Below are 25,310 nucleotides of genomic sequence, written 5' to 3'. Positions count from 1 at the left end.
GTCAACACAACTAAGATTATAAAGTACTTCCTCTCTAGAGGCAATGTCACAATAGTAATCTACATACAATCAATTTCTGTTTGAAAACCTGAGCCCGTTTCCCACGTCAAAAATGTCAAATTGTTGTGAGCGATATACTCATTTTTTCATCCTCTCTGTAGAACACTTACATTTTAATAACATATTCTGTTAGAAAACAATAAATGGACCATTCAACAAGAGCTATGTGGATGTGAAATACCTTTCAGATCATCATGGACCTGTCCATTTTAAGCAATGAATATCATTACTACTTTGTTGTTACATTGTAACTAAAACAAGTGTACAACTGTGATATACAGGTGGGGTGAGCTGAAAATGAGCAATGGACAACAGATATATATTGAAATAGTATTTTGGATGTTTCAGTTTTGCTGATGTCAGAAATGGCTGACAAGTGTCAAAAAATGTGAGGCCCAAATGACAAAGATTTTTGGGAATTATCCTGAGAAGAAATATGATAAAGATGCATAAGAAACAAGTTCAGAATTTTCAGTTGACATATTGACTTAGAAATTAGGAAATAATTAACACATTTACATACAATGGATATGATAGCCAGTATTTTTCTGATTGGTGGTTTTGTGGTGTGTGCAATGGGTAGAAGGTCATAAGTCCAACCTCTGTATGAATCATATAGTGCAAAGGCAAACAGGTTTGTGTTTTGTTATTAATACTGCCTACTAAATGGGAGACATATGTTAATCATATCTCACAATCAAATTACTCAACAAAGCAAGCAAAGCTTCAGAAAATCATTCATTTTGGTTTCAAAATGTTTACACAATAGAAGTCAAAACTATACTCAAAATTAAATCCCAAAATCATAAAAAAATAAAAAGTTTCAGTCTGTGGTCTTGAAACAAAGCCACATGTAAAGTGACAGAACTCAAAGTCTGTATAAATCCATTGTCACTTTTTCGCTGGTGGTTTCTTGGCTCCACCTTTTGCCCCGCCTTTTGTGCCCTTATCTCCTCCCTTGTCTCCTCCCCCTTTCTCCCCTGCCTTCTTGCCCTTTCCTCCTCCCGCGTCTCCTTTTTTGGACGTGCCCTTGTCGTCAGCTTTGTCTCCTTTTTTCTTGGTGGATGCCTCCTTTGCCTCCTTCCCATCCGCCTTTCCCTCCTTGGCACCCTTGCCGTCTTTTTTGTTGCCATCTTTGGCATTCTTCTTGTCCCCCTTTTCTGCGTCCACTTTCCCAGAGACAGTGGACACCTCAGTTTTCTCTTCAGCCTTGGCCGCTGAACAGAGGCAGAAAAAAGGAAATATCACTGAATGCTGTACACCGCAAGTTAGTTTCAAGGTAGTATGCTGCAGGGCCAAAACAAGTTTGCACTGAAATCTGTCAAAAATATGCCAAGTATCTCAAATATTGTGTTGGAAATAATGGCCTGCATTGTTGTTGGTTTTGTTTCCTTGGGGTATTTCTGTTTGGATTGCCTTTGCTTCCGAATGATAACGGTTTGCATCTTGATTCAAAATACCCCAAGCATTATTTTACAAGGCCTTTTCAGAAATTCATTGTTTTTGGACCCATGCTTTCAGCACACCTTTAGTCCTGGATTAGAGAGTTTCCACCCAGATCTGTATTTAGGATAAATGGAGGCTGATTACTGTACATTTTCACAAAAAAACTACTAATAGGGTAGATATGAGTTGTATTCACAACACGTTTACTGAAAGCTGCCCATCCATCAAGACTACTTTTCAAGCATGCAAGTACGTAAACCATCTTGCTCTGTTGCTGATATGCGCAACAACTGGGTAAATAAACTATAAATATCTCTGTGCTTTATGCTGTAAACACTCCACAGATGGAGGAAAATAGCACATGAATAAGACCACCAAATTGAAAATGACTCTCTCGATTGTGCTAAAGAAGTTGCTTGCATAATAAAAGTCCTGTGTACATACGCATCACTCAGGTCAGATTACATTCTTTCACATCAGCTTATCTAGATGTGAACAAAGCCACCTTTCTCCTCCGATTTGTTTCTTCGTTTTTCCAGTTTATGGCTATTGAATGTTTTTGCACTTCAGTGGCTCCCAGAAATTTTAATTAAAACCGTTTGAGGGATTAAAACGCCTCTAATCTCACAAAATTTGGCCAGCGACAAGTGCCTTAGGGAATGCATTCTGTGGCGAAAGGAGCAAAAAGAAAGATCACTTCAACCTTCAGCACGCAGTGAAAGTGTTTTTCATGCATGTTATAGGCTCATGCATGTCACATGGAGCGCAACACATTGTGGTGAAAAAAACAGAAGCAGAATGAAAAAAAAAAAAAAAAAAAAAAAAACAATCTACAGCAAGAGAAGCATAGGCTGGTTCTTGGCTACTGAGCTTTGAGACTGATAGGCCAAGCAACTGCAGCTGAAGAGAGTTAGTAAGAAACACACCGATAGCATCAACGTTAATATGCATTTTCTTAATTGATTCCTTTTTCCACAGCAACACAGAGCTGGTCTCCTTAGTTAAGACGCATGAGTGGTTATTGTTGCTGTTAACACGACACAAAATAGCACATGAAGAAGACAAAGTTGAAAATGACTCTCGATTGATTATCAACGGTACTATTTCAGTATTTTTTTGTTGTCAGATTGTTTGTTTCATTTTACAATAATTGACTCCCATGATTATTTCAGAATCCCAGTTTTCATTCTTCTATGGTTCTCTTTATGTCCTAATCTCATTTATTATACCACAGCTCCATGAATGGAGCACTGATCACCTGTTTGCTCATCAGGGCTAGAACCAGCCTTGGGGGGTAAAAACCATTTGATGGAGAAATTTCAGGGAATCACGACCTTGAAAAAGCTGATGATTATCTACCGGAAGCCCCTGAAATTGTCTAGGCTCCATATGCATACAAGTGACACAGTTAAGGATTGATTTTATGTGCGGTTCGTGTGCTGGTACTTTATTGATTGTATTGATCCTTTCTTGGGGGGGAAGGGTGCAAACAAATGCATTGATTTGAAAAGGCTTCCACACAGATGTGCTGGAGACCTTCGGAGACAGCAGCACTGTGGTTTTCAGTTCGCTAAACACGATGGGCGTTACCAGCTCTGCCGGCAACATTAAAACCCACACAGCCTCTCGCAGATCACATTTCTGAGTCACATTCCTACACTCTGACAGCCGGTGCTACCCCCGTGATGCCAAAGTGCAGTTTCGTGCACCGTGCTCAGTCAAGAGGTTATACATGAGGATAATTAACGGGTGGCACAGCACGGGTGGTGTGTTCCCCTGAAATCTGTTTCCTGTATCACAACGTCCTGTTCACATTTACAAATCAATGAACGGGTAAACCACAGTTTTAAATGCCACTTTTAAATTTTATTCCCTCTATTTCCTCCGGATATTTCCTGTTTAATTTCAATAGCAGTCACATATTTCACTTTGCCATGTAGTGTTTGGGTATCATTTGTCATCTTATTGAGGAATGACATTCAAATACTACATCGTAATCTAAATGACAAACGACATCCAAATACTACATCGTAATCTAAATGACAAACGACATCCAAATACTACATCGTAATCTAAATGACAAACGACATCCAAATACTACACCCCTATTGAAACATATGATTAAAGCTAACCACATAACACACATCTAAAAGAAATGTACTTCTGCTGTTTCTAATTAGAATATACATTTTTAGTATTTAGTGCATTTGATGAATATGTTTAAGGCTATTGTTACCAAATTCTTAGATGTTTGATTGAGCATACTGAATTAATCTGAGCAACATTACATTCCCTTTATATATTATTTGTGAGTAGTGATCTTTAATACTTTACTTCTAATATAGATTTTGGGGCCGAATAGGGGTTACAAAGACTGTCAGACAAGTAAAAAAAAATAAATAGTCATAACTAGACTATTTGCACATGTGATATATATTCAACATTTCTGCATGTAATTAACATGGTAATTATGGGAAGTAACAGGTGGTGGGGAATTATAATGCATTTCCTAGCATTAGGAAAGGAAAGACTTTAGATTACAAAAAGTATACAGGAAAACAAAGATTTCTTTTCAGGGACTGACATCTGGGAGACTCCATCCCATTACTCTGCTGATCAGACTGGCTGTAGGTTGATCTGTCTGACCTGGTGCAGAGGTGAGATAGTTAGCTGTCTGTGCTGTCGCTATATACTTTGGTTCAGTTGTGTGGATAAACAGTGAGAACCTCGCACTGATACTCGAGTTTTCAAGTTATTCGTCATGTCGGTGCACGCTGAGAACCTCACCATCACCTTCAGTTACTCGCTGCTGAACATACACAGAAAGCACTAATCGTTAAACTCTAATTATTCAAAGAGTACATGCACAGTGAGCATCCAATGAGCACACAAGCACTAAACTTCCCCTTTGTACATATAAGATCTGTCTTGTTTTGGGTTTTGAGGCTTATAGCAGAACAAAAATAAGAGACTTGCACAGACTACAATTTGCAATTTCACTGTGATATCTCCAGCAAAACTCCAAAGATTTAACAGAAAAAAAAAGAAAACTCATTACAGACTTATCTTCAGCATAAGAGAGATCTCAGCGGACTGATTTAGGCAGCTTCCCCGGTCTTTTGGACAGAAGCCGGCGTAAATCATAAATTGCTTCTTTGTGCAGCCAAAAGGGCAGGACACGACCCCTGTCTGTCAACCCAATAACATCTGAGCGAGGCCCGGGGATTTGGAAGGCCTCATCCCACTGTGAGCCGGGTCTCATCTCTGTCGCCTCTGTCATTCCCTTAGGACCACAACTCACAGCGCAGGACACATGGTGATTTGTTCTTGTACAACACCATATGACAGCGGACATTATTTGAGGTTATGTATATATGAGGTTATGTATGGTAGTACCTGTGACCAGTGAACACATGTTTTTGTAGGAATATCAGCTGATCATTCTAGTGAGTCCTGCTTTGCATGTTCATTAGTCCAATGTGTGTATCTCGTTAATGCATTTCATCTTCTATCTGCTCCCACACATTTTAAACCAGGAAATGTATCAATATTAAAGTAAATGAATGAGAAATCGTACTAACATGGAAAGACAAGTCTCCAGAATTTTGGTTCCATAGAAGGAAAGGCAGAATCGATAAAAGAGTGCAACCCGTGTGTTCTAACTGTGACTGGTTGTGACAGCAGTAAAACATGCATCTCTCTGTGTCATTGGCCGTTTAAGTACATCATTTGCTTAGCAGAGATGCTCTTATGCAGAGGAACTTATGTATTTTACACACCATCCATTTATACAACTGGATATTTCCAGAAACAATTCAGGTTAAGCACCTAGCTCAAGGGTATATCAGCAGAGCAGAATCTGGGATTTGACCCAGCCAGCTTTGAGTTACAAACCTTGATGCTTGTCTTCATGTGATGCTACAGGCTGATCCCCACCCCCCACCGAATCATTGCTTCAGACACATCTACAGTGATGCCGTTTCCACTTCATCCAAAAATCAACACTGCAGGTAAATTTAGAAATGCTAGAAGGTAGATCAGTTTTATAATTGCCTAGTTGCTTTTTTAATGATCACGAACTTTCTCAGCATGGTTTGGTAAATTGTGGGTCCAGTTTGTATTACTCATTTCCCTTCATTTTGAAATCTATACTGAATTTACCAGTACAGAATAAAACAGACTTGAAATCGCATTGTGTTTTTGCTAGCACTGGCTGCACCTACTGGCTTTATTGCTGCCCAGTCACAAAAAATTTGAGTAAACATGCAAAGGATCAAATGAAACATTTTAGCCCTGAAAACACTCATTACACTCACTCAGCTCTGGCTGAGACATGGATGTTTAGAACAATCCAGCAGTAAATGGAATTTTTCAGACATGTTGGGCCACCAGGCCAAGAAGACTGTCACCAGGCTTGTAAACTGCCTATAGGGATGCAGGAGGAGAAACTATAATGACCCAATTTTCTAAATATTTCAGCTACTTATTGGCTTTTCCCTGTAAAAGAGCGACACATTTACACCTATAGGCATTAACTAGAATTTGTATATCATTTGATTTCCTGTCTGTCTGGAAGTAATTTGAATACAGACAGGTCAGTTTCACCCAAGTCAAGCCACATACAGACATTCAGTCTGCTTATATGTATTATTGTATTTCTGTGTGTTTGTGTGTGTGTGTGTAAATATATTTACACTCACAAAACCCATGATCTATTTCTGAAAAAATAAGTCGGCCTCTAATTTCCTTGTACAACATATGGGGTCCATATAAAGGTTTTCCAGGGGTTATGACCTTGACCTTTGTAGGAGGAGTTCTCCTGTTCTGCTATTCTATAATTCATCATTTCACTTTTTGTCCTCATTCCCATAAAGAATTACGGACAGTCTGTCATATAAATATGTAAGACAGCTTTAAAGTTGAATGCTGATTAAGAAAAATGAACATGTATATTCATACTGAATTCAAGCTACAGTGATTACAAGTAGACAAACACTAAACACTAAAGTTAGGGCGGAATGAGCAGGAATGGTTGTGTTAATTAAAGGAGAAGCCCTAAACCCTTAAACTTTGTGCTACCATAGCTGACATCTGTTGAGGGCAATTACAGAGAGCTTTTTAATCAAAGGTATGTTGGCATATTTTTGCACTAGTTAATATCTTCTAGGCCTAGTGGAGCGCTCTGGTTATCTGCAATTTAGCCTAGCGTGAGATCACAGATTTGCCAGCACCCTGCTGGGAAAAGTCTCACATATTAAAAAGAGGTGTACAAGGCCCAGAGCTGTACAAAATAGCAGGCAAAAGCAGGCTGTGCTCCCAGCATAAACTTATTTCTTTGACTAAACAATCTTAATTTCTCAGTTCGCTTTACATTGTTTGAAGATGAATGAATACAAATAAAAGTATAAACAAAAATACATAAATACAAGGACAACGATCAAGACCAAAAGGTAGATAAAGACAACTCACACACTCTTTACATTCTACCTAATGCACTTTTATATTTTGTCACAATAATTACAAAACGAGCATGCAGTCTGTTCAAAACATTCTCACAAAAAATGCCACTCAATGAAGAATGCAAGATTTACAATAAAATACGATCAACATTCCACACTTGATCAGAAGTGCTTCTCAGCAGAACCATACGAGATGCAAACAGATGGATATCATTGACTGCACAATAACACATTGTGAACTGAAGAACAAACAATACAATATGATCTGATTATGTCTAACTCTGTTTCTGATTGGAGACTATGCAGCATTGACCCTTTCGTCTTATAAAGTCAATATTGTACCTCTATTTTTTGTGACAGACCTAAAGCAAAATTATCAGTAATGGTGTAAAGTATCTGGTATTCTAAACATTGAGGTTTAATGCAAGTCACTTTAAGTATTTTTGAATCATAGTCATATCTTGTCATTGTGGCACATTATTGGTACTTGAATGGATTGATGCTGAATAAATTCCATTTTAACAGCTGTTGCCTTAATGCATTCCAGCAAATCCTTGTCGAGCTGCCAGTTACCGAACCAAGACATCGACCACTTCGGTTTTGAAAATTCATCTTTTGCACACGCTGTGACAAGGTTATTTATTTCCGCGACATACAGTCCACAGCTGTAATCTTGAAAGCTCTAAATGGAAAACATGTCACCGGACCATGCTGCCAACATAATGACGGGGAAGAATCAAGGGAGAGCATTTCTGAGAGTGAAGAAAGGGAAAATCAGTTGATGATAATATTAGGGTGAGCAAACATCCGTGGGAGGTGTGTAATCTGCATGCCTACTGTGTGTTTTCCTTGTGCAGCCACTGGGGCATGTTGCTTAGACCAGACCTCACACTGTTACATTTCAACACCACATACTTAGTGGACAGCCTAATTAAGCCTTCCCATCGGCAGCAGTTCAGGTGGAAATCCTCCAACACTGCATGAATATTTGCTCGAAGTCATTTGAATACATTATCAAAATGAGGTCATGGGTAAATAAAACATTATTCAAATTCATATACATACATATTATATGTAATGCATGCATGCAAAAAAAATAACTTAAGTTAGTATAGCATAGCATAGTATAGTATAGTATAGTATATGTATAGCATAGTATAGTTAGTATAGCATAGTATAGTTAGAATAGCAGCGTGATTCGCATGGAGGATGGACAAGTGCTAATACTTAAAGGGTATTTCCTTTTGAAATTTCTAACTTCTTTGAAGGGCAGCTGGCCTTAGGAGCCATATGTGTCTGAGCACACTGTATGAAGAAATGGAAATCTATCATGGCCACACAGAAGGATCTAAGGAACCGAATGTGGTTTGCAGTGGATTGGCTAAATGAAACGTGCCCACAGTAATGGTTTCCCGTCAGCTGCCTATTTCAGCTCAACCTCCATGCGCACGGCAATGGAAAGTTTAGTCAAAGTTAGTGTACATTTGGTTTCAATGTGCCAGTTCATCTGATCTGCCATTGATCCTGTCTCAGAGCTGCTCACATTGATTTGCCCGTTTTTTGAACAGAGTGCAAGCAAATTTAATCAAAGCACAAATTTCATGCTTGTTGATGCTGCAATATATGGCTCTTTTCTGTACTGTTTGGTCAGGGTCCTATACTACTAAACTCTGAATTACTTCAACATTTTACCTTAACTCTGACACACAAATATATTTGGCAAGTTCAGTGAAGACCAAAAAGAATGAGAATTTGTTTTATTTTCAAAAAAAAAAAAAAAAAAAACCTAACGTCTATTCTGTTAAGGACAAATGGTACTTGAATACAGGGGTTTGTCTTTTGTTATTATGTCAGTGGGAATCAGACTTTGACAGTGACATGAGTTTTCCCTTCAAACAATTATCACAGAAACACTGTCTGTCAGTGGTGCCTCCTTACACATAATGATAAATTTTAATGCTAAAATTGACTGATCGGGACAGTTAGGTAATAGTATAGTATAATACGCCGATTCTTATGGAAGATGTGAAAACAAATGTACCTATCAGATGTTTTTCTTTATTAAAAAAAAAGATTAAACATGGTTTCCTTTTAAAAAGCATTCTAACAGCCTGTAGTACATATATAGTGTTATGAGCAGACGCATGAAAAAGAATGATTATAGATAAAGGGACCAAGGTAGAGACAAAAGGCAAAGACAGACAACTCACACACTCTGCCCACATCCTATCCAATACTCTTTTATATTTTGACACAATAGTTATGAATTGAAGAGCATGCAATCTGTGCAAAACATTCTCATGATAAATGACCATTAAAATATTTACAGTATCAGCAATATGATGAAAATTGTGCAATTGACTGGCCAGTTCTTACAACAAATCATAAGGGTTATTAACAGCTGGATATCATTATATCAATAACACATTATGAACAGAGGAATTATACACAAACAATATGGTCTGATCACATTAACACACTGTTTCCGATTGGAAACTATGCAGCACTTTAACCTTTTTGTTCTATAATTAGGAGGTTAGACGATAGATAATAATGGGGTAAGAGGTGAATATTGTACATCTAACAACCTGAAGCAAAATTATAAATGATATTGTCAGTTATCTGGTATTCTTAACACTGAGGTTAAATGCAAGTCAGGGGATATGTACTGGATATGTGTTTGCTTTTAAAAATCATTCTAATGGCCTTTAGCACACGTATAGAGGTATGACAAAAGACAAAAAGCAGACATCAGAGAGAGAGAGCAAAACTATTTCCAAACACATGCATTATCAATGCGAACCCTTCCATTTGTCTAGCTCACCTTCAACAGTAGCTACTCTTTTCTACTTTGTCACAAATCTTTGCGTCCTGTGTCTGAGATGGTCAATCTATTCCTCATTTTCCAGCTCAAGTTTCAAAACAAATCAAATTTGAACTAGATCTGTCCAAAAGACCAGAGGAGGATGTTTCTTCTTGGAGATCTATTTAGACCTTCACTCGTTAATTCAATTTCTTAACAGCAACAACAACAACAAAAAAAAGCACCTCTCCTCTGGAATTCAGGAGGCTTAAAACTCTTCTCAGGACTGGCCTGGTGTTCTGGAAACATCCGGCTGACAGCACCAGGACGGTGTGAAGACAGTAGGACAGGAGAGAAGAGAGAGAGTCAGCCGGTCTCCGTCTGGTGAGGGGGGGCAGCCTGCTCGTCACCCCCCCTTGTGGCTGGGGGCCGGCCGGCGCTGCGGGCCTCCACCTGCCCGGAGACTGTCTGCAGGGCCGCGGTGTCTGCGGCGGCTGGGACACCACCGGGAGGAGGAGGAGGAGGAGGAGGAGGAGGAAGAAGGACCAGAGGGAGAAGCACACATGAGAGAGTGAGAGAAAGAGAGAGAGAGAGAGTTGAGGCAGGCATCATAAAGATGTGGAAAGACCACGAAAAATGAAGTGGAAAGTGGCCACAAAGCTGAACATCTGCTATCAGTGATTGTAAGGAAACAGACTAACTGGGCAAAAATTAGGCTCCATTTAAAACTAAATTGATCATACATACAGTATCTCCATATATTGTTTGTATTGCATATGTAGGATACACACACTTCATGGCTCCCCTATACATTTATGCACACATTATACACATACATTTTCATCGGGGATTCATACACACTTATTTACACATTTTAGTACAGCAATTACTATACCCTTGTCCTTGCATGCTATTTTTGTATTTAGGGCACTGTTCAAAGTCAAAGCAAAGCCCTCTGACATGCCCTCAGCCCTCTACATCAGTTTGTAATTCACACTCTTCCTCAGTTTTCACAAGCTACTCTCCCTTCCCCATCATTACATGGTTGCTTGCAGTTATTTTCTAATTTGGGTTAATTGCCATGTTTTCCCACTGTACTTAGCTTAATCTAAAGTGCTACCTGTTGTTTTTTTTGGATTCATGTTTTGTTTCTGAAGAGAAGTGATAGCAATACCGTGTAGTGTGACCATACGCAAGGAAATGATGAATGAAACCATGGTGCAGCTGGAGTCTGTCTCTTGCATGCTGTAATGAAGCTGTCAGCTGTCATATAAATTAAAGTATTGTGATTTATGAGATGAGCCACCACTGATGTGGTACCAGGCATGTGTCAGCTGTCAGTGAACTGTTTGTTAATAAGTGCTGTGTTTATGCTGTTTCAGGATAACGTGATTAAACTTCATAATCAAGTAGTTCATTTATGAATCCCTAATGCTATTCTCATGGCAGGAAACAAAATTTGCAGACAGCTGGTGGCCTTCAAACCTCCTTGGTATGCACTGAAACCAAACAAAAGCATGACTAGATGTAGACCTTTCACTCTGAGAATAAAACTCTGTACAAAGCAGAAGGGGGCGATTGGATTGATTTACCTTTTAATCTCTCTTTTGATTGACAGACTGGGGCATCAATACTAAGGAATCTTCCCTTGTAGAGAACCATCACTCTACATCACTGAGATATGAGCTAGAAACACACTGTCACTTGACTGTCACTCCAACAGAATATGAGACTGGAACCCTATCTCGTAGAGAGGTGTTACACCGGGCCACTGAGCTATGTGCCAGAACTAGACTGTCATTTGACTTTCACTCCAGCAGAGGATGAGACAGACATTGGCAATATCAGACATTCACTCAACATTTGTTGGGAACTCTGGCTCACAATTAATTGCAAGTGTGACTTTTTTCTCTTTTGAACCACAGGTTGGCAAGTGCTGCCAAACTTGTAAAAAAAAAAAAATAATTCAAAATTTATGAACGCAATTGTGCCTGTGCTGGTAAAAAGGTGACACTTGTGTCTGCTTGATTAAATATTAACCAACTCAGCTAAATCTGGCACATCTTGATCAGATCCAAAAAACACAGCCCAAAGTCAGTATCCAACAACTGGAACACTGCACCCCCCGTCCCAGTCGTAATCCCTTAATGAAAACAAAGTGTGGCATTTACAAAGAACTTTGCAATGCATGCTTTATCCCAAGGACTGATTTTTGTTGTAACTATTTAACTAGCTAGATTAAGTAGTGTTCACCACAACCACAACTGACTGCATGCTAGTAAATGAAGTAAGACAAGGCAAAACCAGACAACCACTACAAAATGACAGTGATGAAGCTGGCAGCCTCAATAAAAATAAATAAATGAATCTAATATCATTGATGTTTTACTAAGATATTAAATTGTGTAAACAGGTGTTTCGTTGAAGATGAAATAGTTTAAAATATTTAACTATTAAAGTAACTATTAAATTGTTTTAATAGACATGTTGTGTTATTAATTTGTTAAGGTAGTTGATACCTTTGGGGTTAGATTAGTCTTTGGAAAAGCAGCTCCAAATGGGGGATTTTTTAAGCAATGACAAGGGGAATGTATAACAGGACCTGGCAACCCTGTAATATTTAGGACTTTTCAACCCAAAACCTTCAGAAACTGTCCTCGGTTCAGCGATCTTCATCTCAACTTATGATGCTCCAGTGCTCTCCATATTAAACATGGCATTCAATATAAGACTTAACCATGTGTAATTTAACCAGAAAAAGTTTTCAGAGATCAGGATACCTACACTATGATGTAAATGTACACTGTGTATGTGCTAAACACTCTAGATGATTGGCACCATGGTCTAACACTTACAGAATGATATATTAGCTATGAAAAAAGCAGCAAAATTTCATCTTCTGTCTGAAAGTTCAGACTATTTTATCACTGTGGTACTTTGTTCTTAACTGTGTGAAAAGTTTGAGTGTTTCTTTTTGAATATGCCCACATTTCACAACAAATTTTGGGGAAATTAATTATTGCCGTCAATGAATGTGTTAACTCATGCGATTAATTAAAATTGTTAATTCATCACAGCCCCAGCTGTGATCCTCCTAAGCCCATATAGGTGATTTATGCTGGTATGGTCTGATTGTGCCAGCAACGTGGGAGGACAATATAGCTGGCTTGCAATAAAAGGAGGGAAAACTTCCACAAAAGCTCGGCACATCAAGAGTGTTCATGGGCTGTGCCTGTCCCAAACAGAAACACATATTTCTCATTCTTGGATGACGTTGTATCAGAAATAGCAGATTTCATTGTGCAACAATGTGCAATGACAATAAACGCATTGTAATTCTAATAGGAAAGTGATTCTTATGCTCTTTACCCTCTCAGAATTTGGGATCAGCGACTGTACACTAACTTCATCTCCTCACACACCCTCTGTGTTCTCACAGGCAGTGAAGCAAGTGCAATCCTCCAGTATATTCGGAACACAGCCACTAAGTATTTTTCACACCGCAGGTCCCACAGTGCACCACAGTGGAGCAAATGGTGGCTGAATTATGGACCCTTCCCCAGTGATATTGCCAAGGGACCTCGAGGCACCTCATGAGCCATTACAGGGCACCTCAGTGTAGAAATGAGGGAACCCTGCTGCCATACTATACCCATCCCAATCCCCAGCAGAACCAAGCCAATTTGTCTGACTGCTACAGGCTCCTGGCCATTTTCAGTTGATGATGTGGTTGGGCTTGAGCTTGGGCCATAGATCTCAGCCTGCACTCAGAAAAAATCACTTTAGCTGGCTGATCCATTTGGGAGCCTCTGAAGAGAGTTTTACCCATGACGTCATATGCAGCCTTTTTTGTCCTAGTAAATGGTCTAGTGTTGATCATTACTGAACAGTAAAACTGTCTCATGTTTTTGAGCGATTAGGAAATGCCTACAGGAAAGTAGTAATCTACTGTAAGAGGCTGCGTTGGTGTCATTTTAATCAATTGTGTTGGTAGCTCTTTTAAGATAGAAGACGCATCTGCTGGATAGATACATAGCTGCTATGCCTTAAAACAGGATTTACACTTCATAATGGTAAATTAGCTCCAGAGGAATGTTGCACACAAATTCCATCCATGACATATATAATTAATTTTTTCAAAATTCTAAACACATTCTCTATTAAAAAAGAGGTTTTTTTTTCCCATAAGCATTACCAATGGCAAACTTTTTTGAAGATAGAGTGCACTAGAATATATGCAACTAAAGACATATTCTACATCTGTGCCTCTACTCAGAGCTGATACATTGTGTGTATCTATAAGGGTTAATGACAGCTTCATCATATGCAGGACTGCACTGTATGCAGTGATGGAGGGGAAATTTAATATTTGTAATGCAACATACATTCCTTCTGTTGAATATATTTGGCATCATCACAGGAACACCGTGTACTTAGGTTGCATTTAGCTAATAAAATGCACCCAAACCATTTTTCTTAGATCATTAAGTTTGGTATTCCCTCATAAACAAAATTAAAATGTGTACTTGTTGAAGATTAAGATTGTGATGAATCATGAGTATCATTTTGGTCTTTTTCTAGAGAGATATGTTAATACACAGTGTCATACTGTAAGTAATACACGTACACGTGTGGAAAGAACGCTACATTTTTGATTCAGATTTATTTAGCCTATTTAGACAACCATGCCAGTTTTTCAAGTGCATCTTTGTAAGCCTGTGAGTGTGTGACCTTCAATAGTTTGAACCTTACTATTTATTAGTTAAATAACTTTGGTGTCTTTTTTTATTTATTTTTCTATGCCCCACAGAATTTCAGCTGTGATTAATCTCCTTTATTCTCCGTTTTGCCTCAAACGGATCTGTGAGTTTCAGTCAAAGATTGTACACAGAGAGGTTGAGGGAACTGAGTCATCTTGCCCCGGAGGGAGGAGGGGGCTCTTCGGGGAGGGCTGTTTGTCATGCGAAAGAGAACTGACAAAGCCACACGCATCCACACATTAGCAAACGGCATACACAGACACCCCGTGCCAATATCAGAACCAAACAAATGGAGAGAAGGTTCAAAGCATCAACCATTCTATGAGAGACACATTTTCAACTCCAACAGAAAATGGAAGGCCTTTTATGCCATGTATGACAAGGTTGTTACAGCTCTTCAATGACAAAATAAAAAGTTCCTCCAATTTGTGATTCATTACAGTGACCACACACTCATTCAAAAGTAAAAGCTTCATTACAATAACAAAATATAAAAAAACAGTGCCGGTATGAAATGTTGCTTTTGACTAAAAAGGCCACACATGAAATATTGCTTTATAGTGCTGTTATAGTGCTGGCACGGGGAAAGGACAAATACATCTTACTCACCCCCAGGGATCTCAGTCAGTTCGTTCAGAGGGGGCACTGTTTCGAGGGTGTTGGCGTACGTCTTCGCTGCCTGCCTTTGTGCGTGCCGTGCTTCAATCTCCTTTCTGGTTCGGGGGATTCGGCATTTGAAGATGCAGCAAAGTGTTATGACTGTTGTAATGGGAGACATGGTGGGGGGGGGGGGGGGGATTCAATTGAAGAGCACAAGCAAAGACAACGTTTATGAAAGAGCTTTTGTACGCTGGCAAGTGATTTTCTTCTAATAAATCTTTCATTAGGGATGATTTGAGTGGCATATAACCACAGCCATTCTGAATGTTTATTCATATCGTAATGGCAATATCAACATGTCATCATGTTATAATTGAGGAAAGATTGACTGCTTTGTCTAGTGCCATTGTTAAATTTTTTCTGGCCAGTGCATCACCAATGAATTGAAGGAATCCAAAGTGAAACTTTTAGTAAAAGAATATTTGGTCTATCATTAATATGTGAAAGTCTGACAAGCAATCCAATATATTAATGTTTGTTATTCATGACAATGATCATCTTACTTGTATATGTAAACCTGAATATTCCAGATTTCTGGTGACTTTCCTTGATTAAAGATACAGAAATAAGAGAAGGAGATATTCTGACCCTTTACATGAAATGCATTGTATAGAAACATGTTTTATCTGCATACTATTTTTCATAACTGAAAAATAACTATGGAATTACAGTAAATGTCTTACTCTGTGCTTATAGCTCAAAAGGATGGAATTTCATTCACAGATTTTCATATCTGTAAATTCAACAGCTGTAGTCACAGATGGACTTGTTTATGTATCCAGTATTGTATTCTTCATTAGCACAGTTATGATTCATAATTAAGAAGCAGAATTTGCAAATTGGATACTTCACACTGGTGCACTGTATAATCCAAACAATATTGCTGTATCCAAGGACATGTAAAGCAGCCATTGATTTTTGCACAAAACAACAGATGCCCCTCAAACAGCTAACATTTGATTATTGCATACTGGCATGGTTTTCTTCAGCTGGAGCCTTTTGAGAAGTTTGAGGGAGAATACAAACATTTTGAATTTAGTGATTGCCACTTGTAGTGAAACATTTTTGGAAACCTTAATTGACGTCTCTCCTGATTTGTTCATATTTTAGTGCCCAAATCAGTCATGATTACCCTTGTATGAACTATGCCTTGGGTGGGTGGTGGGAGCTTTTCTTTGATAATACATGTAGACCATGCAGATCTGAGATTTAGTCATTTTGACCTTTCATTTTCCTACAGCAAAGACTATCGTTCAGGACCATGTCAATTGCAATTTGATCTGACCTTTTTTTGATGTCAACCTGTGACATGTAATAGTGGCAGAATGCATCACTGTCCTTCCAAAAAAAAACAAACAAAAAAAAAAACTAGCATTCAGAATTAGTTCTCAAAAGGTGGGTCTTTGGGAAAGACTGATGCATTTGAAGATGAACATGCAGTAAAATAAAACCTTGGACATATGTTTTAAGTTCACAGTAATTCTTCCTTGCGGGCAATTTAGCAGAAAATTAGATATATACCAGAGGTCAGGAATCCAGATGTGACCAAAGACCACAACAGGTCAGAAATGGATATGGGCTGCAGCATATACTTTTCCCATATTTAATGGTGTTTTTTTTATTCATAACTACTGATTTCCAGACCCTCAGTGGAAACAGAATGAAGTAAAATTGTTTGAAACAATATTTTTCTACATATGCAATGTATTTTTGGCTGACAACAGCTGCAACAACAAAAATCTTTCCCGACATGAAATGGCTGAAAAATATGTTTTTAAACCTCATGATTTAGAATTTAGCCATTTCTCCTAGATGTGACAAAATGCTACATATGCAGAAAAGCTCATGCATAATTCACTGAAAATGTGTAATATTGTACATTTAGGGAAAATTCATAAACGTAATGTGACATCTGCAAACACACTTTGCAATGCAAAATGAACAAGGGCTCTATTCAAAACCAAAATGTGTTGTCCTAAACTTTCAAAACCTATACACTTTCGCATCACTTGCATTTCTCCAGCTCCAACACAGAAGCAGCTCCTAAACTAACATTTGTATTCAAAGCCCAAGCTGATGACTAATATCTTTTCTATTTAGTTGGTTTCTCTACCTCTCCCTGAGTATTTCTACTTAGAATTTATGCTATATGATGGCTAATTTGCTCTCTTATGGATAGGCGAGAGAGAACAAGCACCGCAACTAGTTAACCATTTCTTAAAATATGGCAGATAACATACAGTGGCTAAGTCAAAAATGATGCCACCTTTATACCTGAAATATGTTTGCTTCCACCCCAACGTTGCTCATTTCCCCACCCACTGCTATGACGTATTAAAAATATGACATGCATTTGTTAAGAATATCCCCTGTGTTATAGTAAGCTTGCTAACAAGCCTTTAGCTGATGATATCCCTGGATGATATTCCTCACTTCACAACACTATCCCACTGACTTCAACAGGCTTTTTATAATGCTCATTCCTTCATTTGACAAGAAACCCTCACTTGCTCTGATCGTGCTCTACTTTTTCTGTCACAATCCTCTTTCATTAATATTAGCTGGTAGTAGGCGTGGCCAATCATGCAATTAACCCATTGTCCAATGGTTGATCAGACATACTCACATGCACATCGACATTCTCATGCCCATCAACATTCTCATGCTCACAAACCAACAAGTGAAACTGAGGACAAAAATCTGAGCTGTGGCAAGGATAATAAACTGACGAGTCACTCGTAACACAATTACACATACATTCACAAGTTAAAATGGGGGGGGGGGGGGGGTTATTTGTCTGTTCTGTATTATTATTATTATTATTATTATTATTATTATTATTATTATTAACCAGCATCCAGAGATATTAGCCAGGTTCAGCCATTTGTCTATCAGAAGAAATACATTATGAAACAACGCCTTGGAAAAAAAAGATCAACTTACCAACTGCCAGAATGAAGATAGAGAACACACCAATGACTTGCCATAAGCGCAGGCCCCAAAAAACAACCGTCTCCGATGTGACCGGATCTGGCTTCTTGGGAGGACTTGTGGGTAAAAGCTACAGCACGAACAGGAGACAAAGAGAGAGCATTATGAGACAATGGCATACAAAACTCCTGCAGATGGATGTCATTAGAAATATAAAACCACAGAAATCTTAAACACATATCTCCTGTGGCTGGGACCAAGAATGGATTAACTGAGTAAGTACAACAATCAAATGAGTCTTTGATGGGTGTTTTTGTATAAAGATTGTTTGCAGAATATTGATGTGTTCCACATTAAAACTTTGTATTGTTTTTTTATTATTATTAGACCTGCATTGTAAATTCAAATTCTGTTCCTGAGAGAATGCTCTGGGGAAAACTGGATTTAATTAAAAAAGAAAAAACAAGGTGGGAAACAAGATTTTATACACTTCTAATTTTGATGACAAGTGAATAGAAAATTTTCCTTCAGAAAAAAAATTGCCTTATATATATTATATATATATATATATATATATATATATAGTGCTTGGTTAAAGCCTCCACCATCAATCAATTGATGATGCAAGCTGTTATGCGGTCTCCTGTGACCGTACAAGTTGCTATCATATTATTAAAAGTTAAGTTATTAAAGTTCAGACTATATAACCTTCCTTACATTAAACATACATTATAAAGAGGCAGCAGTCAATCAGCAGAGGCGGCCACAGTGTGTCAAAATTCACAAAGTGTAGCCTGCTGAACCTACAGTAAATGGATTGAGAGGGCAATTAACTGGACATATCTTTATAGCAAAAAGCTTACTTCAGACACAGCCAATTAAAAGCAGAGGATAAAACATTAAAGCACATACAGTGAGAGGTGAGGGAGATCTCATTACCTGTGCTCCCTGCTCATATTAGTACGATTATCAATGAGAGTAGGATGTGTGACAAAGACAAGAATTTTAGGCATACAGCAATGAAATTACAGGTAGGCAAAAGCAGTGTTGCAGCTTTTGTTCTCAGAAACAAAATGTTTAAAATAAAGCCTGTCATTTTAACCAAATCCCCTTTTTACTGTCCTTGGTTTTTTTTATACGGACCTGACACAAATCCCTCTCTCCAAATGATATAACTGACAACGTGTCAATGCTCCAAAGCAGCGTCCTACCGACACAGGTTGACCTACCCTGCCAGTGTTTTTGACGCGATATGGACAGGGGACGGGGGGGATCTTTGTTTTGATTCTTTGTGTTACTTTTTTGTGTCAGCTTTCTTTGTCATCCCACTGACAGCACAAAACTGAAACATAAAAAATGGTCTGTGAAAAAAAAAGAAAAAAAAACCCTTTGCTTTGCAGCAGAGTGGATTTCTAACAACCAGTTTACACAAGGGTTGTCTTGTGTAAACTGATTTTGATAAAATGCTATGTGGTTATTCATTTTGCACAATTTGTTGCCAGATTCAGTGTTGTATATCCTTAAATTAAGTTTTGTGTCTAACTTCAGGGAGATACATGTGAACAAAGGCATTTTGTCTTTGTTGATTTGTTATATATTCTTTCAACTTATTGTACATCTACGAGACAATTTTCAATTATAAATCCCACATAGCAGTAATTCTTTTAAAGTAAAGCCCCATGCTCATCCCTAGTAGGGTTCAGAAGGCACACCTTGGAGGAGAAGCATATTGTTTGGAGCCATGGTACGTGGTACATAGTGTAAAATGTAAAATGTGCAAGTAAAATAAATCGTAGCCAGATGGCTGCAGATTCCAATCCTGGAACAATGTTGCATACTTCAGCAAGAAGCATGCCAATAATAACCCCATTAAAAGTAAAACATATTGTATTATATACAAACACATAAACAGATATAATAATAATAATACTGTAGTCAAGATATATAATCATGTGGTGATGTACATGTCATGACTTAATATACTGCTCTGCCACCAAAATCACTCTAGCGGGATCTTAAGTGAAGACTTTGGTGACAGCACTTCACTGCCTTCCGCAAGATTATTTCAAGTTTGTTCTTAGAACGGAAGCATTGACATGGGGATCTGCATTTCCAAAGTAAGCACAGAGAAAAGGGGTAAGTATTCTATTTCATCTTGCACCTAAAAAAGCATCTTTCAGGATTAGGCCTCAGGGGCTCATTCTAACTGCAGTAGGTGAAGAGCAGAATTAATGCCATATGCAAATCCAGCACAGAAAAAAACATCTTAAAAAAAAAAAAACATCTTAAACATGCCATCACTGAACTAAACTCTCGAACAAAATCCTGTTCTTTGGTAGATTTAAGACAAAATAGTTACAGCAACAGGTCAGCTCTGTATTCGAATTGAAATGTTTTGAAGTTACTGCTTAAAAAAAAATGAAGATTTTAGCGTTTTGAAACACAGTCAATATAGATAGAAGCAGAAAATAAAATGTGTCAGCGTATCCCTGATTTAAGACCATAAGCTCCAAAATCCCTAAAATATAAAATATCCTAAAAAATCCTATAAAATATAATATGAAAATGTAAATCTTTTTTGACATCTACCAACCTCAGTATAAACACAAAGCCTAAAACTAGAAATGCTAAACATATCATAGACTTGGTGTGTGTATGTGCGTGTATGTTCGTATATCCACACCTGTGTATGTGAGTACATGCGATTCGTCCGTTACCCTCACTTTTGCTCATTCACTGACCATTAAACAACACCAAGAGCATTTGGCTGTGGCAGCGAATCACTGCCTTTTGTGCCGTGACAGAAGATTAGAGCAGAGATAATGTCAATTCTGTTGGGGTATTAGGAAGAAGGTGCCATCTAACGTCCACTCGATCCCCAACGTATTGACTGCCTCTGACCTGATATAGCAGAAAATCCATTGTATGTATGTAATTTCACACAGTGAAGCGGGCCCGTGCATTTACAACCACACATATCTGGAAACCTCCACCCTAAAACAGATCAATGAGATCTGAATCTCATTTTGCCCACAGTCACAATACTTTAAGCAAGAAGTTACCTTTCAGAACATAAGCTAGTCACCAAATATGTTACAAAAAGGACTGGGATTAAGTCAAATGCTCCTAAAATATTAGTTCGGTATAATACACAAACACACAAAAAAGGTATAAATACTCAGTCTTGTGACGTACGCTGCGTGGCAGCTCAGGAATGAGAGCACGCTGTGAGCAGCAGGTTTCAGATCAAGCTCCTCAGACAGGTGCTTATTTAGGCTACAGGGAGAACGAGACAGCAGACATACAAAGGCACGATATAAACCTTCAGGTCCCCCTCGTGCCTTTCCCTGAGTGATAAAGTAAAATGAGTCAAAGTCAAAGGCAACTGATGGGCAGAGGGAAAACGTAAAAAAAACTCGCCCTTCTCAGACTTCTGACTTTGCCTCACCTCTTTCATGCTCTCATTCTCATCGCTCTTTTAGTATAAATCTGGATTTATTGTACGGACGCTACAATGGTCGCATTTTATAAATGCCAAACGCAGGCCGTAAACCGGGACAGCCTGCGTAGGCTTGAAAAACAAGCAAGGAACTGCAGCTCCAGGTCTGGCCTCTGCTGCTTCCTCTGAAAATATGAAACAAGTGTGGACCAGTTAACCAATCCCAACTGTTTGGTCCAAAGGACAATGACCTACAATGAAGCTGTTTATGGTAGATCTGATGACCGAGCAGTCATTACTGACATATTTCAAAATAACCACGTGGGTATCTTACAATGCATACACAACTTAAATGATTGACTTTATACACATTAGAAAAATTAAAATTTCACTTGAAAATAAGGGTTTGCATGTGTTGTATTGTGTTTACTATACATCTCACTGCCAACATAGGATGCTTTTATGTCACAGCTGAAGACTTACTAAAACCAACAGATTGCTTACAGTTTAGCACAGGATGCACTACCTAGCATGTGACCTGCAACTAAGACCCACAATTAAATTCTGGGGGAGACAGTCTTTGGGGGATCGCAATCATGTAACATCAGCATCTGCACGGAAAACATTACTAAAACAGAGGAGGCCTGCTCTTCAGAGCCACCTGCGAGAGGATGGATAAATCGATGTTTATTTTTTGGAGATGATGCATACGTTCTGCTTAATCTCTGTAACGCGCTGCCATCTGAGACGCACAGCGGGAGGTTTTCTTTCAGCAAAAAGCATGCCGCTATTGACTTTTTACTCTAATTCAACAACCTCGGGCAGGAGAGCTCTCTGCACTCTGATCATTTTTAACAATAAAGACAGTGATGAGGGAGGACTGCACAGATGGGTGGCACTTTATTTTCACAGGGCACTTGCTATGCACAGACTGCGGGGCCCAAACCAGTTACTAATGAGAAGAGAAGATGTGAAGAGCAGGAATGTATTACTTTTTAATCCCAAGCACTCTCTTTACATACTGCCTCTCAATAAGCTTTTTCACACAAGTTATGTCACTTTTGCAAACTCATTGAACTTTGATGTAAAAGAGTTATATCACGTCTAGAGCAATTTACCGAAACCCCGATTTTCACAACATGGCTTGAGATCATTTTTTGCGATTCATTTTTAGTAGTCGTTAGTGATTACTAAGTATTTGTTCAGACCTATTGTTCTGTCACAGAGATGCAAAATCAGAATGTTTACCTTATTATCTTGTTTCAAAGGCGACCACTGAGATGTCTGAGCTTCAGTTAATGAGCAAATGTCTATGTATGATGGTTTCTCTGCCAGCAACAAATAAACAGTACGGCAAATTTATGATTAAATGGACTAGTCTGAGTAGGAAGGAAGGTCCAACATGGGTCAGCTTTGGCCATCTGCTGTAATTATTTTTGTAATTACATTATACATTCCAAATTAAGGGTTGATCTGTGCTGATTACAGTTTATACTATCTGGAGTTTGTGCATGGTCCCTGTGGTAGGGGGTTTACTCATTCCTCCTTCCTGTCTGTGGATGCATATATGCATGAGGCATGCATGTGTGAATGTTTGTTTGTTTGTGTGTGTGTGTGTGTGTGTGTGAGAGAGAGAGAGAGAGAGAGAGAGAGAGCATTTGTGTGCGGATGTATATGTTGCGTGTGTGTATGTGTACACGCATGAGGAAAAAGATGACAGAGTGTTTGTGGATGCATGTGTGTGTGTGTGTGTGTGTGAATGCATGAATGTGTGTGGTTAATTGGTGTCCCTTCCAGGGTGTGGTCCTGTCCTACGCGATTTGCTGGGGTTGTGTCTGACTCACCATCAACACACCATTGGATAACACGCTGAAACTGAGCCGATAGATTCACAGTTGAAAAGTGCTTGTTGGTCACAAATTCAATTTATATGTGCCTTTCTTGTTCTCTCTTTCCTTCTCATGCTGTCTGTTATTTTTCTAACTCTGTTGCGTGTGTCAGCACATGCAACATTTTGTCGTCCTTATCTCAGACCTACAGCATCATAATAGTGCTACAAAGCTAGATCTGGAAAAGAAAAAAAAAATCCCAGTTCCCGATTTGAGATCGCTGTTTCAGATGACAAAAGTAGCCGTGGAAGTGACAGCAAAGCCATCAGTCCCTCTACCAGACATGTGCTGTAAATCCATTTAGTCACAGTTTCGTTGCAACCGTTTTTAATACCCAGCAAGGACAGGCTGGCAGTTTGCTCATTTACATCATAGTGCTTATAGCTAACACCTACAGACTGAGAAGAGGTAACAATATCAGGGTTATATTTCATACCATTTTAAAATGTTCTACCTATTCTGAATTTGAGCACCCAATGGACAGCCTGTGCAGTATTTTGCATGAACATGAACATTTCTGCCATACCTTTTTCAGCTGCCTATACATTTTGTTCTACAACCATGTGCCTTTGTACAATTCCGTGCAACACAATGGCCACCAGTTTAATTTTCTTTTTGTACTAATTTTGTTCCAGCTCTGCAATCGATCTTATAATTATACGATGACTGATGCCTTTATCTGCTTTTGTATATATTTTCAAATAGCTTTCTCATATTTGTAACTGTCACTGTTGTTATGCTGAAGGCTTGTCTGTCCTAAACAACGATTTATTCCTGTTTCTGGTGAAGAATAACTCAGCATGTTCATAAAAAACATTCAAATATTGCATAGAATTATTCATGTAGGCACCCAGAAGCACAGGTTATAGCAAAGGGTAACACTGGGTATCCAAGCTAACAATTCAACAACAACACAACAAAAGGTAGAAAATAAAGAGAAGAATACATAAGAACTAAGGCAGACGGAGCGTCTTTAAAGACAGGCAGTGCTAAATTTCATTAATCTACAGCCACACGTTTTTTTAATGGCGTGAGGACGGCGGGCAGGCGATGCGTCTAGCCCCCCGTGGCAGTCCGCTGTAACCCGATGACGGCGGGCGGCCGTGGCGACGATGACTGCGAGCTCGGGCTTACCTCAGGATCCGGGACCTGGGGGACGGCGGCGGGCACGCAGACGGAGAGGAACACCGCCGCGCACGCCACCGCGGGCACTGAGGGCCACGGCGGCCGATCCTTCTCCATTTTGTCTCTTCTGCCTTGCTGCTCCCCCCCCCCCCAGCTCTCCCCCCCCCACGCGCACACAGCCGTTACAGGACCACAATGGCCCGGGTGATTGATGGTCGCCTGGCTGCTGACAACAGCCCCTCGCCTCTGCAGCACCGCTCTCCTTCCACACCCGCAACAGAGCAGCGACTGTTCCACTCCAGAGCTCCCAGCCCCAAGCCACCCGGCAGTTAAGAGGCCATTAATTAATTAATGGGGCTGGTGTCAGTTACAGCCCTTTCTTCTGGAAGTGTCAGGAGCTTACTACACATGGAGGACGGGGGGACTGTGTGTGTGTTGAGGCTGCTCTGGAAAGGACAGGACACAAGCAAACTGAATTGTATGACTTGTATAAAATTATAGGGATTTCCTTTATTCTCGGTTTGGGTTGTTCTTTGCCACTTGTATTTCAAAGGCATGTGGGATTCATTGTGCACTTTAAGAAATGCTGTGTCACCTTGGGCTTTCCTGTGCAGGTGCCGAATCACGTTGTACACAACCTCTGAATTCCTGGAATTGAGACCTCCTTCAGGTATTTATTAGTGATGACCAGCTGGTCCCGCAGAAGGGAATTTCTCTGCACTGAAGACTGCCGTTCAA

The 25,310-nt window shown here is 39.1% G+C and overlaps 1 protein-coding gene across 1 annotated transcript; it reads right to left on the bottom strand.

The window, feature by feature from the left end:
- Positions 1 to 951: 951 nt before the first annotated feature.
- On the bottom strand, positions 952 to 24,689 carry tmie (transmembrane inner ear). The gene is made up of 4 exons (XM_036519554.1): positions 24,582 to 24,689; positions 18,132 to 18,249; positions 15,138 to 15,287; positions 952 to 1,277 (listed from the first exon to the last, which is right to left on the bottom strand). Exons 1-4 carry the CDS (start codon positions 24,687 to 24,689, stop codon positions 952 to 954), a joined length of 702 nt encoding a protein of 233 aa, XP_036375447.1.
- Between the last annotated feature and the right edge of the window lie 621 nt (positions 24,690 to 25,310).

This window comes from Megalops cyprinoides, chromosome 24 (genome assembly GCF_013368585.1).
Source record: "Megalops cyprinoides isolate fMegCyp1 chromosome 24, fMegCyp1.pri, whole genome shotgun sequence".
In the NCBI taxonomy this organism is placed as follows: domain Eukaryota; kingdom Metazoa; phylum Chordata; class Actinopteri; order Elopiformes; family Megalopidae; genus Megalops; species Megalops cyprinoides.
The sequence above is the reverse complement of the archived record's forward strand: the minus strand, read 5'-3'. Positions and strand labels throughout refer to the sequence as shown.

Bases quoted from the DNA above. Each gene is read 5' to 3' on its own strand.
- tmie (XM_036519554.1), bottom strand. From the start codon at position 24,689: ATGGAGAAGGATCGGCCGCCGTGGCCCTCAGTGCCCGCGGTGGCGTGC. The intron at 18,250-24,581 runs GTAAGCCCGAGC...TTCGTGCTGTAG, and splicing joins CCCAGGTCCCGGATCCTGAG to CTTTTACCCACAAGTCCTCC. The intron at 1,278-15,137 runs GTGAGTAAGATG...GCCTCTGTTCAG, and splicing joins ACTGACTGAGATCCCTGGGG to CGGCCAAGGCTGAAGAGAAA.